Source organism: Budorcas taxicolor, chromosome 10, assembly GCF_023091745.1.
Source record: "Budorcas taxicolor isolate Tak-1 chromosome 10, Takin1.1, whole genome shotgun sequence".
NCBI lineage: Eukaryota > Metazoa > Chordata > Mammalia > Artiodactyla > Bovidae > Budorcas > Budorcas taxicolor.
Genome location: NC_068919.1, coordinates 82,177,300 through 82,197,838, shown reverse-complemented (window position 1 = coordinate 82,197,838; position 20,539 = coordinate 82,177,300). Strand labels below are relative to the sequence as shown.

At 45.2% G+C, this 20,539-nt stretch overlaps 1 protein-coding gene across 1 annotated transcript in view; it reads right to left on the bottom strand.

Moving 5' to 3' along the window:
- The window catches only part of RGS6 (regulator of G protein signaling 6), a 606,577-nt gene that overhangs the window by 64,248 nt on the left and 521,790 nt on the right, over nucleotides 1-20,539 (bottom strand). Inside the window, exons 9-13 of the mRNA XM_052647235.1 lie at nucleotides 18,854-18,935; nucleotides 17,006-17,080; nucleotides 15,035-15,133; nucleotides 13,634-13,695; nucleotides 2,153-2,263 (exon numbers count right to left, since the gene is read on the bottom strand). Of these exons, the coding sequence (XP_052503195.1) occupies nucleotides 2,153-2,263; nucleotides 13,634-13,695; nucleotides 15,035-15,133; nucleotides 17,006-17,080; nucleotides 18,854-18,935 (429 nt within the window). The remainder of the gene's footprint in view (nucleotides 1-2,152; nucleotides 2,264-13,633; nucleotides 13,696-15,034; nucleotides 15,134-17,005; nucleotides 17,081-18,853; nucleotides 18,936-20,539) is intronic.

Here is a 20,539-nt window from a genome sequence, read left to right as displayed (position 1 = left end):
TTTGTGACTTCTATTCCTTTTTACAAGGTTTCCATCTTAAGAAAATAAGTCAGAAAAAAAGACAAGGGTGAAAGTGAATGAGAGAGATACAAAGAAATGAAGAACAAAATAAAGAACTGTCTAGCCAAGGGGCATGAGGATGCATCCTCTGTAATCTCCAATGTGGTCTAAGACCCCCTGGGCTTTAGTTGCTTAGCTATTAAGTAATACCAGACCACCTGACCTGCCTCTTGAGAAATCTGTATGCAGGTCAGGAAGCAACAGTTAGAACTGGACATGGAACAACAGACTGGTTCCAAATAGGAAAAGGAGTACGTCAAGGCTGTATATTGTCACCCTGCTTATTTAACTTCTATGCAGAGTACATCATGAGAAATGCTGGACTGGAAGAAGCAAAAGCTGGAATCAAGATTGCCGGGAGAAATATCAATAACCTCAGATATGCAGATGACACCACCCTTATGGCAGAAAGCGAAGAGGAACTAAAAAGCCTCCTGATGAAAGTGAAAGAGGAGAGTGAAAAAGTTGGCTTAAAGCTCAACATTCAGAAAACGAAGATTATGGCATCTGGTCCCATCACTTCATGGGAAATAGATGGGGAAACAATGGAAACAGTGTCAGACTTTATTTTTTTGGGCTCCAAAATCACTGGAGATGGTGACTGCAGCCATGAAATTAAAAGACACTTACTCCTTGGAAGAAAAGTTATGACCAACCTAGATAGCATATTCAAAAGCAGAGACATTACTTTGCTGACTAAGGTCCGTCTAGTCAAGGCTATGGTTTTTCCAGTAGTCATGTATGAATGTGAGAGCTGGACTGTGAAGAAGGCTGAGCACCGAAGAATTGATGCCTTTGAACTGTGGTGTTGGAGAAGACTCTTGAGAGTCCCTTGGACTGCAAGGAGATCCAACTAGTCCATTCTGAAGGAGATCAGCCCTGGGATTTCTTTGGAAGGAATGATGCTAAAGCTAAAAATCCAGTACTCTGGCCACCTCATGCAAAGAGTTGACTCATTGGAAAAGACTCTGATGCTGGGAGGGATTGGGGGCAGGAGGAGACGGGGACGACCGAGGATGAGATGGCTGGATGGCATCACTGACTTGATGGACGTGAGTCTGAGTGAACTCCGGGAGTTGGTGACGGACAGGGAGGCCTGGCGTGCTGCGATTCATGGGGTCACAGAGTTGGACACGACTGAGCGACTGAACTGAACTGAACTGAAACACACCAGCTTCTCTAATCTGTATGGGCTTCCCTGGTGGCTCAGAGAGTAAAGAATCCTCCTGCAATGCAGGAACCTAGGGTCGATCCCTGCAGTCGGGAAGATCCCCTGGAGAAGGAAATGGCAACCCACTCCAGTATTCTTGCCTGGAGAATTCCACGGACAGAGGAGCCTGGAGGGCTATAGTCCATGGGGTCACAAAGAGTCAGACTGAGAAACTAACACTTTCACTTTTCTCTCAACCACAAGGAACTTCTGAATGGAACCATTGTGCCTGCTTCTCCAGAAGAGCAGAGAGATGAAGACCGCAGCTCTGGGGCCCTCTGCCCAGGGACAGGGGAGCCTGGTGGGCTGCCGTCTATGGGGCTGCACAGAGTCGGACACGACTGAAGTGGTTTAGCAGCAGCAGCAGCAGCAGCTGCCTGGGTTCTAATCCTAATTCTACCACCTTCTTGCTGTGTGACCTCGACCAAGTCCGTTGACTCCCGTTTTCCATCTGTTCAATTCTGAGAATAATGTCTACCTGTTGTGGTGACTCATTGGAAGATACTCAGTAGAGACCAAGTACAGAGTAAATGCTAGCTATGATTGTTGTTGTTGCTAATGTATGAAAAGCAAATGATCCACAGATTCTTGCCCTCCAGCAGTCAGAACTAGCAACTGTGACGGACTGTCCCAGTTATCGTAACATACATAGAGTCAGAGAGAGGTCAGAGGGAAGCCAAACAGGACCCACATACAATGCTACAAAGAGGTAGAAACCATGGGCAAGGAAATCATTTGGCTGGTTACAGGAGGAGTTTCTGTTCTCTTGATAAAAAGAGTCAAATTAAGATAGGGTATAATAATAATCTCATGATCTCAGGCACTGTGCTCCTCCCCCCACTTCCAAACATTAAAACATTTTTGTATTTTTTTTTTTTTTACCTCATCTCTATGTCCCATAAAGTGATATCATCACTGATCCAGGGGTTGGACGGCTCAGCTGGTGTAATCAAAGGGTCATATTCCACGTACTGTTCCGTGTAAGCAATTAAGCTGCAGGAGGAAAGCAGAGCAAAGAATACCACCGATTTCCTATAACAACAGGTATTCTGTTTAACACAAACATCCTATCAGTCTTCATATAATTCCAAGTTAAAAGGAAAAAAAATTACCTCCACTCCCACTTCTGACAACTCAAATTGTTTTCATTTGTCCTTGTTCTCTCCCCATGATGGACATATTGTTCCTGCATTATTGCAGTCATAGTATACACATACATTTTAAATCTTTTTCCCACCTAACTCTTTCCCTGAATCTTGGTGCATCCCTTCCTGGTTATGCTAGCTTTACTGATACGCTGGTCCAAACCTGCCTGTGTATCACCCTCCCACGGGGACTGCAGATCTCAGGGCATCTGGGGCACACAGCGGATGCTACAGTTTTTCAAGGCTGCCAGCCCAGTATTCCTTCCCAGCTGGAGGACTGCTTTACTATAACGCCTTTAAAGTCCTGGCAGACCAAAAGGAGTTAACCTATTTAAAGGATTTCCCCAAAAAGTAACTCAGTTTTACAGTTATAATTTAAAAAGTCATAATCTTTTAAAATAGAATTTCATTTTTTTAGAGTTCATGTAGTTAAAATGATAAAATAGTGCTAAACACTTTCCTGTACAAAAAGCAATAGCAATGTTTTTTCTCCTATCCCTTCTCACACAGGCACTTACTTTCTGTCTTTATTTATTTATTTATTTTTAGCATTTACCTGGATATTCCTAAATTATATGTTTTCATACCTGCTTTTGATTATAATTTAAAACAAAGATTAACTTTCTACTTACCAATCCCCAACTCCCTCCATCATTTCCTCCCATGATCCTCCAAATATAACACTTCTGTTATATCAGTAGTCAGTGTTCATGTTATTAAACTACATAATAATTGTTTGCTGCTGGGCTCAGTAGTGTATTACACTTTTTAAGTGTTCTAACAAATCTGTAAAAACACCTAGCAATACTTTCCCACAGCACATCAGATAATCAATCAGTTCTATCTCTCTGTCTCCTGGAGGCCCTCTCCCCAAAGTCTTGAGTCCTTTTGCTCTATTCTGAACTGTTTGTTCTATAGGCTTGATGCAAAGCCATCATCTTGGGCCTTCCTTCACTTCTGCTGGCGCCCTGGTTTCCTGGATTCCATGCCTGCCTATTGGTTTTACTCCCTGGTTGTGCTGAAGCACATCCTTTAGCAGTTTCCTAAGAAAGGATACACAAGAGCTAAATATTTTGAGTCTTTGCAGGCCTAAAAATGCTTTTACTTCATACTTCACTCACAGTGCTGGATATAGAACCCTGAGTTAAAAATCATTTTTCTTTCAGAATTTTGAAGGCATTGCTCCATTTCTTTTGATATCCAGTTTGTTATGGTACTATTGAGAAGTCTGAATCCATTGTAATTTTTGTTCTTTCATTTGGTTTTTTTTCTCTCTGGAAGCCTAGAGTCGTTTCTTTATTGCTATACTGCTGCTGCTGCTGCTAAGTCACTTCAGCCGTGTCCGACTCCGTGCAACCCCATAGATGGCAGCCCACCAGGATCCTCTGTCCCTGGGATTCTCCAGGCAAGAACACTGGAGTGGGTTGCTATTGCCTTCTCCCTCTTTGCTATAGTGCTTTCAAATTTCTCCATGACCCTTGCTGGTAGTTTTTATTCACTGTGCACAGTGGGCAATCAATAGGTTAAAAAAAAAAAAAAATATATATATATATATATATATATACACACACACACACACATATATATATATTTCCCAGAAATCTCATGGTATTTCTTTGGTAATTTCATAACCTTCATCTCCTTGGTTTTCTCTTTTTATAACTCGTTTAAATTAAATGTTGGAATTGATAATCCAATATTTCTAAATTTTCTCTATTTTTTTGTTCTCTTGTCTTCTTGTCTATTGGTTCTTCTGAAATTTTCTTTATTTTTTCCACTATGGACTATCACTTTCTTACATTTCCAGAGTTCACTCTTGTTTATCATGGTATCTAGTTCTTATTTTATGAATGAAATATCTTCTTAGGTTTCTGGGGATATTGTGTGCTCAGCCGTTCAGTCGTGTCCGACTCTTTGCATCCCCCTAGACTGTAGCCCACTAGGCTCCTCTGTCCATGGAATTTTCCAGGCATGAGTATTGGAGCAGGTTGCCATTTCCTATTCCAAAGCATCTTCACAACCCAGGGATCAAACCTGAGTCTCTTACACTGGCAGGCAGATTCTTTACCTCTGAGCCACCAGAGAAACCCAAAGTAGTGGTAGACAAACTTGTTCTGCAACACCGAAAGAGTTAATATTTTAGGCTTGGCAGATGGTGTCTGTTGCAACTACTTGGCTCTTCTATTATGGCACAAAAGCAGCCACGGATAATTCATGAATAAACGTGTGTCACTGTGTTCCAATAAAACTTTATTTGCAAACACAGGGAGTGGAATGGAATGGATTTGGCCTGCGTGTTATAGTTAGCAGTCTCTTGCCTATGGGCATCTACATCTGGCTCCTGAGAGCAAGGCATGGGAGGAGTCGGGGTCCCATAGCTTGTATGCAACTCACTCAGTAATTCTCTTGCTTTCAGCTTGCCCTTTGTGATGTGATGCGTCTGAGTTCTGAGCTACTGGGATTCAATTTCTCCAGAGAATAAAGTGCCCACCTCCTGTTTGTCACTAGTGGGGAGAGAGGGTCTCTTTGTGGGCTTGGAATCATGGTTGCAGAAGCTCCAGAGACTGACTACCTATTCCCCTGGGGTTACCCCCATGCCTCCTTCTTGCCTCCCACGGTCCTGGGTGCCTTCAAGAACCAAAGCCAGATTTTGCTGGGCAAACTGGTTTTGTTATAATTCTCCCACCCCTAATAAGGAGGTCATAATGTTCTTCATTCTGTCCCCATTCAATTTCATTTTTATTAAATTTTGAAACATTTCTGGCATAAAAATTATAAGAGCATCATCCTTGAACTCACCACCCAATAAAAAGAAGCACAATATTACAAACAGAGACAGAAGCCTGTGGTCATACTCCTTAATTTCATACACTTGTGCTCTTGGGAAAATGTGTGGAAATCATTCATTCATTCATTTGTTGAGCTTGTGAGTTTATACTATTTTTATTCTTTACTGACATGTTACTTTTGGGGAGAGAGAGAAGACAAATATTTGTCCACAATATTATTAGTATCTTAAATGAATTTATTATAATTTATGTACTTATTTCCTTTTTATTAGACATAGACTTTTCCTTTCTTTTAGTATACATAGTTCTGGCTATAGTAAAACACCATTGTTCATGTAAGTTTTTCTGTCTTTTAGGTTATTTATTTAGAATTAATATCCAGAAGTGGAATTATTGGACCAGCAGGTATAAATCTTTTTATGGTTATCGATCCACAATAAAACTTTCCCGTAAGCATTGCCATCTTGAGTGTCACCAGCTTCCCCTGTAATGGCAGGTTCAGGGTCACAATTCCTGCTACTGAATTGCAAAGAGCAGGCGTGGCCAAGTGGCTTACTTCTGAGAATGTGAAGAAATTCGTTGGCAGCTCCATCTCATTGCTACTCAAAAATGTGGTCCATGAAGCGCAGGACAGGTATCACTGGGAGCTTATAAGAAATGCAGAAGCTCAGGTCCCACCCAGAATCTGCACTGGTAATAAGATCACCAGGTGAACGATATGCACGTTTGAGAAGCACCACGTCCCATTCTTCAATTTTCTGAGAGGCTCAGGATGTTTTATTCATCAAATGAAGATGAAGGAGCCTGTGATACTTTTAGTTTTAAACACATTGTCTCATGCACGGACTGTAACGCCATGGGGGTGGGAGAAGCAGTGGACCAAATTGAAAAGCTTTGGTTTCTGATTCTTCGGTGAGCCACTGAACTGATCTTTGTCCTGGTAGCACAGAAGGTAAAGAATCTGCCTGTGATGAGGGAGACCCAGGTTTGATCCCTGGGTCAGGAAGATCCCCTGGAGAAGGGAATGGCAACCCACTCCAGTATTCTCGCCTGGCAAATTCCATGGAGAGAGGAGCCTGGCGTGCTATAAGGCAAGTTCGCCATTTATTACCTAATGGCCTTGATGAGCCTTCAGGACCTTTTGATAAGAAAATAGGAAAGCATTTCAAGAGTCCTCCAGTTACCCAACAACTGTAAGACAGATGCTTGCAACCGCCACGGCAGTGCATGCCCACCACCCTGTAAATCTCTTGCTGGTGGTACATTTTGTGTGGGCGAGGCTTCATCCATACAAGCCGTCCAGCATCTCAGGTGAGAATGGACAGGCACAGGAGCTCTAAGTGAGCACTGTGACTGCAGGATCAAGAGATAAGCTGGGGCTGTGATAGCTCCCAGGGCAGGCATCCCTTTGCCACATGGGCCAATCTCATGCTTCCTGAGGTGAACACATCCAGACAGACAGGGTGCCGCACTCCAACCCCACAGGGACAGGAGCTCCTGGGCTCGGGACCCTTCCTGACCTGGCCCAACGTACCTCTTTGTCTGGCTGTTCATCTGTGTCCTTTAATAAACTGGTAAGTGAAAGTGTTTCCCAGAGTTCTGTGAGACACTGCACAAATTAATCAAACCCAAGGAAGGGGTCATGGGAACTTCTGTTTATAGCCAAGTCAGACAGAAGTTGTGGGGAACCTAAGGACCCGTTATGACTGGCATCTGAAGTGGGGTGAGTGAAAGGCGGTCAATTGTGTCTGACTCTGTGACCCCTTGGACTCTACAGTCCATGGACTTCTCCAGGCCAGAATACTGGAGTGGGTACCCTTTCCCTTCTCCAGGGTCTCTTCCCAACCCAGGAATTGAACTGGGTTCTCATGCATCGCAGTCGGATTCTTTACAACTGAACTCTGGCACTATCTCCAGGTAGAGTGTCAGACTAAGTTAAATTGAGGACACCTAGCTGGTGTCAGAGAATCGTCTGGTGTGGGGGAAATATCCCCTTGTATCTAGTGTCAACAGAGCCGTGAGTATTGTGGCGTGAGAAAGTGAAAGTGTCAGTCGTTCAGTCATGTCCGGATCTTTGCGACCCCACGGACTGTAGCCCGCCAGGCTCCTCCATCCACGGAATTCTCCAGGCAAGAATACTGGAGTGGATTGCCATTCTCTTCTCCAGGGGATCTTCCCGACCCAGGGAATGAACTCAGGTCTCCTGCACTGCAGGCGAACTCTGTAACATCTGAGCCACCAGGGAAGCCTATGGTGGGGTGAAAGTAAAGGAAAAACACGGGGAAAGGAAGACTATATTTTTTCCCTACACAGCATCCCAAGAATGAAGTATATACATGGCATCGGTACATAGTATATTGGGGGGAAGAAGGAGAGATGCTGTCAGGCTCCAAGGAAAATGGGCAGTGAGGGCTGGCTTGCAGCTGTGGGAAGTGATTACTCAAGGGGAGCAAGGGCATGGAATACAAAGCATTCTGGGAGAGTGACCATCATTCTGACTTTAGAAATACAACACTAATGTGCTGCTGCACTCCCTAGGAGATCAGGGTCTCCCATGGGAAGGAAACCCAGAGACAGAATGTGAGAAGGGTGAACAGGAGAGTGAGTTTGCAACCCCTTTGGTACGTGTACTTTCTAAATGATGACGCACAAAGGGGGACCGGGCAGGAAGAGGATCTGAACGGGAAGGGAATGAAAAGCAGAGCAGCACAGCAGACACAGAAGAAAAAAGGTTGCTTCTTATTAATCCACTCATCTCTCTTTCTTCACGTTGGAGAAAATGGGGAGGAAAGACCATATAAAGAAAGAATTCCTTAATTATGGGCCACCCAGAGAAAAGATATGCAACAGAGAAACTCAGGTTGAGGGAAGGGCCGTGGAAGCGAAGGTGGCCCCTTAGACAGAAGAGCATACGCCAGGCCAGCTATCACGGCCTTTCTAGGTCTTGGTCTGGATACAGGCACCCTGTCTACAGTGTTACCTCTGGTGTTTTCTTTTCTATCACCTAACATGAGCTGGGAAAGAGAAGCAAGGACTCTGCAGTATCTGGAACCACATAAAAGCGCTGTGGTAATGACCTCTTCGGTCCCCTTTTTATCCTCCCTGAAACTATCATTAGACATTAAGTTCACAGACTTCTATCATCCTAGCAGGTTTTTAATAGACTCTTAGGGTCTACAGTCCCTTGCTCATTATCTCATTTCATGAGTTACATTTCATGTTCACAGAGGGGTCAGGAAGCAGAGGAGGAACCCGCTATAATTTCAGGGGGCAGCAGTGATCTTGGACATGGGCAGGCAAGGTGAAGGTAAGAAGTCAATTCAGCAGTTGGCTATGATGCACACATGGCTCCCAAGGATCAGGTAAGGACAAGCTAAGTGCAGGAGCAGATACAAAGTCACACAACACTATTTCTCCATGTGGGACAGCTCTGCATGATCCGGGCAGTGACTGGCCATAGCTCAGTGCCACTAAAGGTGGAGAAACATAGCAAAATATAGAGACTTTCCAGACAATTTGGAACTAAAATATATAGATTTTTGCATTCTCAAAGTTGGTTTGCCTAGTGCTGTAAAGCTGGGTTGAATAAAAGTGGCTCCCCTTTAGCACTCTTGCAAAGAGCAAGACCTCATCTATTTGGCAATTTCACCTATGGAGGAAACATAGATAAATGACCAAAAGGGCCTCAGAGCAGAGTCTACAATGAAATACATATGCCCCAAGGCTCAATGCCTCTTATTAAGAAGAGCACACTTCATGAAGACTCTTTTCTCTTGCTTTTGGATGGAGACTAAAGAACTTGATTATTTGATTTTCTGGTGTGGTAGATCTGTTTTAAAAACGGAGTCTATTTCCCCAGTTCTTGAATCTGATCTGGGCCTGTGACTTGCTTTTGTTAATAAAATGCAGCAGAAGTGTCAGAATGCCAGTTTCAAGCCTCAAGGAGCTCTGCATGTTTCTGCTCTCTTGCTTGCAATCCTTCTGTCTCCAGGCAAACAAGGTCAGACCGGCCTGCTGGAGGATGAGAGACCATGCAAAGCTCTGCTCAATGGTCCCAGCCGAGGTCATCCTAAACCAGCGGAACTAAACATGTGAGAGCCCCCCAGTAGAGCAGCCAACTGAATCCACAGAGGCACACAGACATGAGGGTGGCCCAGCAGACAGACATGTGTACACAGACTTACATACACAGACACGTGAGCACACAGACTGGCAGGTAGCCAGCCATGTGACAATAGTAAGTGTCACTTGTTTGAAGATACTATGCTTTCAGGTGGTTTGTTACTCAGCAATAGCTAACTGATACACCTGGCCTGCTACATACTGCAAATGGGAATAGTTTAGAGAGGAAGAAGGGCTACTGGAGACAAGCCATGCTGACAGAAATAAGAAAACAAGGCAGCAACTAAAAAGCAAAAACACAGACTCAAAGAACATACTGGTCTGGGGCCCTGATGGCTCAGACAGTAAAGAATCTGCCTGCAATGCAGGAGACCCACGTTGGATCCCTAGGTCAGGAAGATCCCCTGGAGATGGGAATGGCAAGCCACTCCAGTATTCTTGCCTGGAGAATTCCATGGACAGATGAGTCTGGCAGGCTGCAGTTCATGGGGTCACAGAGTCGGACATGACCGAACGATCAGAACTTTTGCTTTGCTACGGGAAAGGGAAATATTTGATAAGACCTTGATCACTGACAGAATTTTAAAGCACAATATGTGAACACTGACCCTGAGTTATCCAGAAAACTTAACTGAAAGGCAATATTCTTTCTTTAAGAAGGCAAGGGCATTTTTAAGCAATATTCTCATTCAAAAGAGTTAACATGAAAAACTCAAGGTGTTAAGCATTATTTGTCTGGAAAATTCATTTGTGTGTGCAGGGACCATACTTTCTGAAGCCAAAAGTAGGTGACATTTCAGATGGGCTTTGGTACCGCTTCCAGGAAATGTAGTTTGGTGGCCATGATGTAGGCATTTTAGGACATTTGACCACTCACGGGGACAATGAGACAGAAGAGGTGAAATCAAGACGACCCAGGAAAATCTGCACAGAAGAGCCAACCTCCTTCCTCAAAGGTTCCAGGTTCATAGTACCAGAGCAGGCAGCCCAGGGAGCCCCACAGACTGGAGGCTGCAGGGCCAGCCTTCGGGAGCCTGCGGGACTCTCTGTGCTGGAGAGTGGAGACGAAAGAGGTGGGAAGAACTGCCATCCGCAGGGCCAGCCTCTTTCCTTGACCTGTCCTCTGTCCCTCTGGACACCACACAGCAGGTTCATGCCATTTTATGTACTTGAATTCTGCTCCTTCCCAAAGCATCACACTGGAATATAATAACTGTTCACACTCACTACAAGTGTTGTGAGTGCCAAGGGCTAGATCAAGCTCTCGCAGAGGATTAACTCATGAACTCTGTTAGTTAAGCACCACACTGCTTTCTCCCCTTTCAAGAGGTGAACCAAGGCACAGAGAGGTCAAGCAACCTGCCCAAGATCACACAGTTAGACAATGGCAGAGGCGGAATCCAAACCTAGACAGCTGGCTCCACATCCTTCCCCTCCATTGTGGGTTCTGCTCCTTTACTTTGCAAAGGTTCCTTTTTCTCTTCCCAGCTGTGTCTGGCTGCATCCTTTGACCCAATCTTGATTCCTGCCTTTTTTAGAACTGGACTTTTATGATCACCAGCCCTCCTGCCCTCTCCCCAGTTTCAGTTCTCAGAGAACTAAGGGGAAAACCACACGCGCCTGTTTTCGGCGGTCTGCGGTCCTTTGCCTGATGGCTTCTGGCTAGTGACCACGATTGCCTGGAGCAGGTCCAGGGAAGCCAGGTCCGCCCACCTGAGATTGCTCAGCTGCCACCTCTGGTGAGCAGAGCAGTGACACGCAAGGCCAGCTGCCAGCGCTACCTCACTATTCTCACCCCCACCCAGCCGCTGACAGACCAAGGCTCCAGGCTGCTTTATCTCCTGCTAACACCCGTCTCCTTTCCCTCCTCCTCTCTATCTGGGGGTTTCCTGTGGCTCTAATGAAAAACCCTTGTGTCACATTGAAAGGTTGCCAGTTACTGCTGCTGGGAATAAAATGCAGTCTCTGCTGGGCGGAGACTCGTGAAAGCTTCAGGCTGGGGAGTGAGGAGGGCAGGGTCGGAATGAATAATCTCTTCGGGTGTGAGCAGGCTCTCAAGTATAATTAGATGGTACCAGGTGAGGCCTGTAAATAAACAATGTGTGCGCTTAGGCTCCCCGCCCCCGCCAGGGCTGTCTCCTTTCCTGCCATGCACACCCACACAGCTGGCCACCCTCGTGCTGCCGGGGTTGGGATCTTTCCCTCCACCCCAAAGATGAGACCAGGCTGGGTGTCCCTTTTGATGTGAGCCCTCAGGTTGCTGTGTGTGGTGGGCAGTGGCTTTCCCAAATCTTCAGAGACCTGGTCAGTCCACCATGGGGTATTCAAAATCCAGTTTCCCTGATCTACTCTGAATCACTGAGTCCAATTCCTAGCACGACGGCTTAAGACTCTCCAGTCTTAACCCCCTCCCCAACCTGGATGATTAGGCACAAAACCACTGACCCTAGCAAGCAGACCAAGGGAAAGACACACCCACATACATGCTCTCCTAGGTCTGCAGACTTTAGAGTGTCCTTCCACGGCTAGCTCTGATCCTAGGACAGCCAGGACAGACATTACTGTCCCCCATTCACAGACAAAGAAGCTTGCAGTTCCTCACAGGTTACAACACCAGGGGAGCCGAGGTCCTCCCAGCTGTTTCACTCACAAACACTCTGCTGGGATGAAGACAACCACAGTGAGGTTTGAAAAGCAACCTCAGAGCCTGGTACTCTGAAAGCCCCACATTATGATGGTGGGGTGAGGAGGCTCCCCAGCCTGCCAGGCTAAAACTGTGACCCCTGGAACACTTGTCTAATGTGAGGTGAGCTCCAGCCACGGCAACCTTCTCAAGCATGTGCATTAGGGGTAAATAGGAATATCAGGAATTCTCAGTAGGGTCGATTTTGCCCCCTCCTGGGACATTTAATGGTGTGTGAAAACATTTTTGTTGTCATAAACTGTGAGGTGGGGTTTTGGCATCTAGCGGGTAGAGGCCAAGGGCTTCCTAGGTGGTACAGAGGTAAAGAATCTTCTTGCCAGTGCAGGAGACGTGGGTTGGATCCCTGGCTCCGGAAGATCCCCTGGAGAAGGAAATGGCAACCCACTCCAGTATTCTTGCCTGGGAAATCCCATGGACAGAGAAGCCTGGCGGGCGACAGTCCATGGGGCTACAAAGAGTAGGAAATGACTCAGTCACTGAGCACACATACGTGGGTAGAGGTCAAGGATGCTGAAAAACGTCATGTACAGGACAGCCTCCTGCCACCAACAAGTGTTCGGCCCAGAATGTCAACTGTGATACTACTGAGAAGTCCCGGAATAGATACGAGGTGCCATCAAAGAGATGAGCCCATATCCAAGGATGTTCTTGGCCACCTAAGGGCAAAGTGTGAATCCCAGTTTGGCGTTCATGTGTGGAGTTTTCTTTGGCTTGACTTTTTTTGCTGTTATTTATCTAGAAAGGAGATATGGATGAACCCAGGGGCCAGCAGGGAAAAGGCTTACAGGTTGGGCACACAGCCAGCCTTCCATGTCAGGTGGGCTTAAAGGACCCACTTTACTGTGATGATCAATAAATACTAAGACCCAGCTCAAGCCCTAGAGCCTTCAGATATTGGTCGCCACTTTAACAGCAGCATATGGATGAGTAAACCTCTGGTTTGGGGTTACCTGCTCAAATTTATTCCATATAGACTCCCCAGGTGGTCTCCCCTCTTTAAAAAAGTTCAAAAAACAGACTGTTTCATTGACAAAATCAAGTCTCCCATGAGTTAAGAGTGGAACCGACTCCTGGTGCAGACTGTAGCTCCAAGGCTCCTGCGGAAGCCAGACTGCAGGTGCCAAGTATTTTCTTTACAGCTGATTCGATGCAGTTGGGCAGTTGATGGTGTGTGGAGGCGGAACGCCTCCTGATGGTCCAGTCCCCCCTGTTTGCGCAGCCAGCACCTCAAAGGGCACACATAATTTTTTCCCCCTGTAAAGTGAATCTGGGCGTTTTACAGCTGAAAAGGGAGCACTTCCATTTGAATTAATCAAGAGGCTGAAGGTAAATGTGCATTCTGTAGCTTTTAAGGTCGGTCTTCCTTGATTGACAAGGTCTCTCAGCTGCCCTCCTGAAAAGCTTTAGCAACAGAACATTTCTTGGCATCACTCAAGGGAGGTCGGCTATCTCAGCTGTACTCAAACATGCCTGTGGTGTTTCCACCCATCAGTGTAAGAAATGACTGTGGACTGCCTCCTGATACACACTCATCAGCCATAACCCTGGCACATTTCTCCTTTGTTAAATTAGAAAAAAATAGTAACATTAAGGGGAAACGTACCTTTCAGCCACTTTGGACATTTTTAAACAATGTCTGTCAATCTGTGCATTCAAAAATGTTATCTGGGGAAAGACAGAACAGAAGCGTTAAGACTAAACTGGGATATTTTCACCCTTTCACCCCAGGAACCCAAATCCTGTATTTCTACCAATAGCCAAACACGTCCACTGGACAGACTTCTCCAGCCCTCTAAGTTTCACTCCAGCAACTATTTTCCTCTTTTGGAAATTCTTACCACACTCAAGAAATACAATCTACAGTTTAGCCTACATCACATATTCTCCTGTACTATGTTATGGCTTAAGGCTTGATTCCCAGAAGTGATTGCTAACCTAAAGATAGTCTATATTCTACAAAGCTTAGAAGCAGCATGGAGGTAACCCACACACCCTAACTACTTGGTTTGTCTATTCTCCAGTGATCTCCTACCCAACTTTCACACCTACATCACACCTGTGTGCTTGGTGTACTTACCTGGAATCACTGAGTAGCTATTTTCCATAATCTATTTCCCTTCTCCCACACAGTAATAAACTTATCAAGGTCAGGCACCTCACAGTTTATGCCTTTGGGAGCCCCCTAGGAGCCAGTAAAGCATAATGTAAAAAGTAGTCCCTCGAGTCACTTTGAGTGAGTGAAGTCGCTCAGTCGTGTCCGACTCTTTGTGACCCCATGGACTGTAGCCTACCAAGCTCCTCTGTCCATGGGATTTTCCAAGCAATAGTACTGGAGTGGATTGCCATTTCCTTCTCCAGGGGATCTTCCCGACCCAGGGATCGAAGCCAGGTCTCCCGCACTATAGACAGACGCTTTACCGTCTGAGCCACCAGGGAAGTCCCAAGTCACTTTATTACCAGTGAACTCCTGGAAAGGAGTAATGTAATTAGTCAGCCACTGTCTGTTGACTTGGGTTGACCAGTTAACTCCTCATCATGGAGGATGATAACATGGAACCAAATAATGGTGAAACGGCATTGGGAGTAGGGCTTGCTCTGTTCGTCAGCTTTCCTTCTGAATCAGAGCAGTGAAGCTGGTGGTCCTGAGCTGGTTTACTCTGAAAGTGCATTACAATTTTAAGGACCCTGTGACATGAGTGCTCCCTACCCTACCCACCCCCCTCCCCCAGCTCCTACAGCATCTTGTAGAAAACCCTACTATAGCAGTCAGCCCATGGTGTTATGATAACTCATTATGTCCTTTTCTGCTAACTGCTGGAGTAACTCGGTGCAGAAGTTCTCCTCTTGAGCCTCCATGAATTATTCACACACAGAGCTTGAAGGTTCAAGTCACCATAACTGCTTCCACTGTGCTTTCCGGGAACTTAAAGCTCCCTGTGAACATTCAAAAGGCTTTCAAACTGGCCATGTTTCCCTTTGAGAATGCAGCAACCAATTCACTCACTTGTTTCCGGACGTCTTCTTTTGTAGTTTTCCTGATTGGCTGACTGGGGATGTGCACCGGGCTTTGCGACTGGGATTCTTCAGTCACACCGTACACAGACTAGAGGAGAAACAAGAACATTGAATCAAGCACCTTCAAGAGCTGAAGGAGGCCCAGAGGGTCAGCTACTTCGAGCACTCATCTGATGCTTCTGCGCTCCTCTATGACATCCTGACAATAAGTCATTGGCTTCTGCTTGAATTTCTCCAGTGATGGGAACTCTGGCTCTTGAGACAACTGGTCCCATCTTTGGGTTATCACTGCTAGAAAATCCTTCCTTTCATTGATGGTCTCCTGGCATAACAGTGCTTCTCCAAATATGGTCCATAGACTACCTGCAAAAAATCATCTTGGGTACTTGGTAAAGACGCACATTGCTGAAATCTACCCCAGACTCACTGCACCAGAATCTTTGTGGGTGGAGCTGGGGAGCCTGCACTTTTACCAAATGCTCCAGGTGATTCTGAGACACAAGAAGGTTCAAGAACGGCTAAAGATTATGCAGAAAGAGACCCCCTCTAGACTTTCTATTGGTTATGCCTCTCTGGTACAAATAAGATGGGAGGGTTTCAGATTTTTTCCTTTTCTTCTGACCAGTTTTCTGGACTCAGTCTTCCCACATAACCACAGGTATGGCTACTTTTAATCTGTTCCTTTTGTCAGAAACACATTAAAGACATTCTTTGTTCTGGGAAAGAAATATAACCCTGAAGGGTACAGTTTATAGCCGAAATCTATAATATCATGGAAGGCTCAGATAAGGTGCACATGGGCTCCATGAAATTCTGGATTAGAATTAGGGGGTCTTTAAAGATGAAATGAGGACATTTTAAGACTAATGTAAAAAATATAAAGGTGTTGAATCTGTCATCTATTTATTCCGGCCTTCCATCACCCTGGTATTGTGAAATGACAGCAGCACCCTCGCATACTTTCCTGACTGCAATGATAATAACAAAGATTCTTTCATGTAAGATTTTTAAAAAGGATAATACAGTGGGTATCAATAACTCAATGAAGAACAAAATATATAAGTAAAATCAAGGAGTTGATACATATGTCATGACACGTATACAGATGAGAGAGAATCACTGCCCCTTCCAGTAAGTGAAACACAAATGACCACAGGATCATTCATGGCTGGATGAGATGGTGGTTTGACTTGGGGGAGATCTAATATACTAAGACTTTCACTTGTGTCAAAGCATCAAACCAGCCCCTGTGGGATCTCATTACTTATGGTTCCTTATGTGTCCTTTCCTCTCCACTGCCTCCCCAGAGTCAAGAGCTATTCTGGACCTCTGTACCCTTGAGCCTGCTATGGAAATCCTTGGGAAGCCCCTGGTCTGGTGCCCCCTTCTGTGCTCCTGAACCATCCTGAACTTCCCATCATCACCTGCTGGCTTGCTTCATGCCTACCAGGCTGTGGGCTAGGGACTTCCCTGATAGCTCAGTTGGTAAAGAACCTGCCTGCAATACAAGAGACCCCAGTTCAATTTCTGGGTCAGGAAGATCTGCTGGGGAAGGGACAGGCTACCCACTCCAGTATTCTTGGGCCTCCCTTGTGGCTCAGCTGGTAAAGATCCACCTGCAATGCGGGAGACCTGGGTTTGATTCCTGGGTTGGCAAGATCCCCTGGAGAAGGGAAAGGTTACCCACTCCAGTATTCTGGCCTGGAGAATTCCATGAACTATATAGTCCATGGGGTCCCAAAGAGTCAGACACGACTGAATGACTTTCACTTGTAGGGCTTGCCACTGTATTTCTGCAGCCAAGCCCACACCTGCCACTCCATAAACACTTGTAGAATGAATGAAATGGTTTCCAAGGATGAAACAGGGAGAATTACAAATAGCGAATTGTTATTTGAACAGTATTCAAAATGGAAGGGCAATTCCCATCAAGAATTTTAATTCAGCTAAACTAGCAAACCTTTTTAACCTTTTGTGGGTTCTTCAAACGTCGACATTTTCTGATATCCATTTCTGTTGTGTTCACACAGCCTGGCTGAGAAAAAAAATCATGTAAATTACTAAGTGACAATCATACCTTCCAAGCTGGCTCAAGTGACACCCTCAGAAACAGTCTTTGTCTTTCCTGTTACACATAATACATGATTACCTCCATTTTGCCATTGACAATTTGTTTTTACAAAGGTGTTTCCATCTGTAATATGTGTTCCTCCACAGAGTTCTCATTTGAAATAAAATAGCATAGCTCATACTATCGAAGGATGATATGTAGATGGTACAGTGTACAGTTTATAAGAGTAAACTCATTATTCAAAGCAGTGGATGGCTTCAATTAGAGCCTTTGTTATTTCACACACTGGAGGAGCCCGGTAGGCTGCAGTCCATGGGGTTGCAAAGAGTAGGACACGACTGAGCGACTTCACTTTCACTTTTCACTTTCTTGCATTGGAGGAGGAAATGGCAGCCCACTCCAGTGTTCTTGCCTGGAGAATCCCAGGGACGGCAGAGCCTGGTGGGCTGCTGTCTACAGGGTCGCACAGAGTCGGACACGACTGAAGCGACTTAGCAGCCGGAGCAGCAGCCACCTAAGGGCTTCCCAGGTGGCACTGGTGGTAAAGAATCTGCCTGCCAATTCAGAAAATGCAAGAGATGTGGGTTTGATCCCTGGATTGGGAAGATCCCCTGGAGTAGAAATGACAACCCATTTCAGTATTCTTGCCTGGAAAATTCCATAGGCAGAGGAGCCTGGCAGTCTATGGTTTTGCTTCTAATCAGACTTGAGGAGGGCTGACAGAATTTATTCATTTTAGCTTCATTTCATGAGGAAAATGCAAAATTTGTTTTAATAATATGAAATTGGAAATGCATCAGATCTCATTATTCATGGATTTTGTATTTGTGAATCTGCCTACTTGCTGAAATCTACTTATAATTCCCACACTGATGCTCGTGGTGACTTCATGGTCACTGGTGCATGTGTGCAGAGCAGCAAAAATGTAGAGCTGCCTGACCTGCATGTTCCCTGGGAGGTGCCTTCTTGTTTCCTCTCCTGCTGTAAACAAGCGTCCTTTTCATGGTCTATTTAGCACTGTGTTTGACACATTTTTGTGTGTTCTGCTGGTGATTTGGCTGTTTAACATGGCTCTGAAGCCCAGGGCTGATGTGCTATCTCGTGTTCCTAAGTGCACAAAGGCTGGGGTTTGCTTTATGGAGAAAAGAGGTGTGTAAGATAAGTGCCATCCAGGCGTGTGCTGTGAGTTCAAAGTCAGTGATCAACAATATACATTAAATAAGGTGGCTTTAAGCTGAAACACACTTTAAACAAGGTTCTGTATTGATTGGTTGATGAAAATGTGACTGGAGGCTTGCAAGAAACTAACCCTGTATTTCTCCCAGGATAATGACTCAGAATCCATTAATTCAGTGCTTTCGATGACCAGTGATGTGAGTAACATCAATCGGTTGCATTTGAAAGAGAATACTCTAGAAGTTGGAATTGAATAACACTAGAAATGGAAACTGCTTATTTTAGGACTGTTAACTTTGGGGCCCAAAGTTCCCTGGGTGGAATTCCCACAGCTTCACCATTTCCCATTTCATATTTCGTGAATGAATCATTTTTAAAAGGTAGAACTGATATACATACCAGAAGATCTACTGAGATGATCTGAGTGAATGGCAAAAGCAATTTCACAAAGCTTAGCAATTTTCTTAAGAGTGAGACGCCTTGTGGCTAAAGACAGTCTTTTCTTTTAAGTGAAGGAAGAGAGAAAATTGAAAAATAGAGAACCAAGCAGAGCTTTCTCACCACTGGCCTGTGGACATCCCAAAAGGCTCGTTCTTGACTATCCAAAATTTTTCTTTCTGTTTTATCCTTTTTCCGATCAATCCTGGAAGAATGAAAAAAGGGAAATCAGAGGGTTTTTATTCTGTTTTTTCTTCCTGATCCACATGCCAGTTCTAGGTCCCATTTTTAGGTGCTTAGTGTACATAGGGCTCTTGGCACCTGTGTGGCTCCTGCTCTCTGCAGAGCTGTATGATACGGGTGCATAGTTCCCTCAAGGAACCCTCAAGAAGCCCACACATGGTAAGAGAGCTTGTTTTCAGCTAGATTGCAAATTACTGATTATGTATAGTGAATAGGGTGAGCCTATCCAGTGTTCAGGAATGCAGCTGTCCTTTTGCATTGTTAAGATTTGGATTATTAAGAACTGCATTAGTTGTTGTCATCCTCCCCGCCCCCACACCTTATCGAAGGACACTGCATATTCAAGCTATGAGAAGGAATATAACCATAGGCTTGGAATCTTTCATCCTCAAATCTGAAAGTTTGCTTTAGCTTCCAGAATCAGTAGAAATGTCTTCAAAATGCTGCAGTTATGTGTTTTAAAATAGGACTTCTCTGGTGGCTCAGACAGTAAAGAATCTACCTGTAATGCAGGAGACCTGGGTTTAATCCCTGGGTCAGGAAGATCCCCTGGAGAAGGAAATGGCAACCCACCCCAGTACTCTTGCCTGGAGAATTCTGTGGACAGAGGAGCCTGGCAAGGGCTATAGTCCATGGGGTTGCAAAGAGTCGGATATGACTGAGTGACGAACACACTTTTCACTTTTCATGTGTTTTAAAAGTCACTTAAACCATCTGATTCTCTAAAAGCAAAGTAATAGCCCTGGTGTATGACAAGATCCAGAAGGTAAATATCACTGGCCTCAAAGGGGGAGGCACAAATTGCAAGACAGACAGATTCTTCATATTGTGGTCAGGAGCATAGGTAAGAGCCTTAAAAAACAGCCTGCATTACTCCATGTTATCTAAGTAGAAAGTAACTTCAATTAATTGCTGTGTAACTCCTGGTTCTTGGCTCTCTTGAGAGTACTTTAGTTTACTAGACTAAAATAAAGTCATAATAACCCTGTGATTTTTGTGATAATTGCTGTGTACTTAAACGGCCCAGAATTATAATGTAATCACGGAGTTAATCAAAATAGGGAATCGAGAAATACCATATATATACAAAGGGGTATTTTCCCCTCCTTTTATAACGTGTGATGACGCTGTGTGGTCCTGAAAGTGTAAACCAGACCTTCTCGTCCCAGTGGTTCCTGAGTGCACTGGCTCAATTCTTCCTCCTCACCCCTCACCCACCCGCCTGCTTTCTCCTTCCTCAGGGACTGTGGGGGGCACTGAGGTGGGGTGTGGGCATGTGGAATCATGGGTAGGGGGCAGAGGGTGTAGGGGGAGGAAGAGGGGGTACAGTTCACTGGACCCAAGGACCTCACGTCGTTTCCAGCTGCAACCAGACTGGTCATCAGCCCTGGGGGATGGGCTGCAACACTGCCCAGAGCATGGGGAGGGACCCTTTGAAGACCCATGGGGGCTGCTCAGGTACAAGTGGTGCCCAGAGAAAAGATACTCACCTCCTCCCAGTTCAGCATCCCTTCCCCACCCCCTCCTCTGTCCCATTTCTTCCATCATCACTTGCAGCTAAATCAG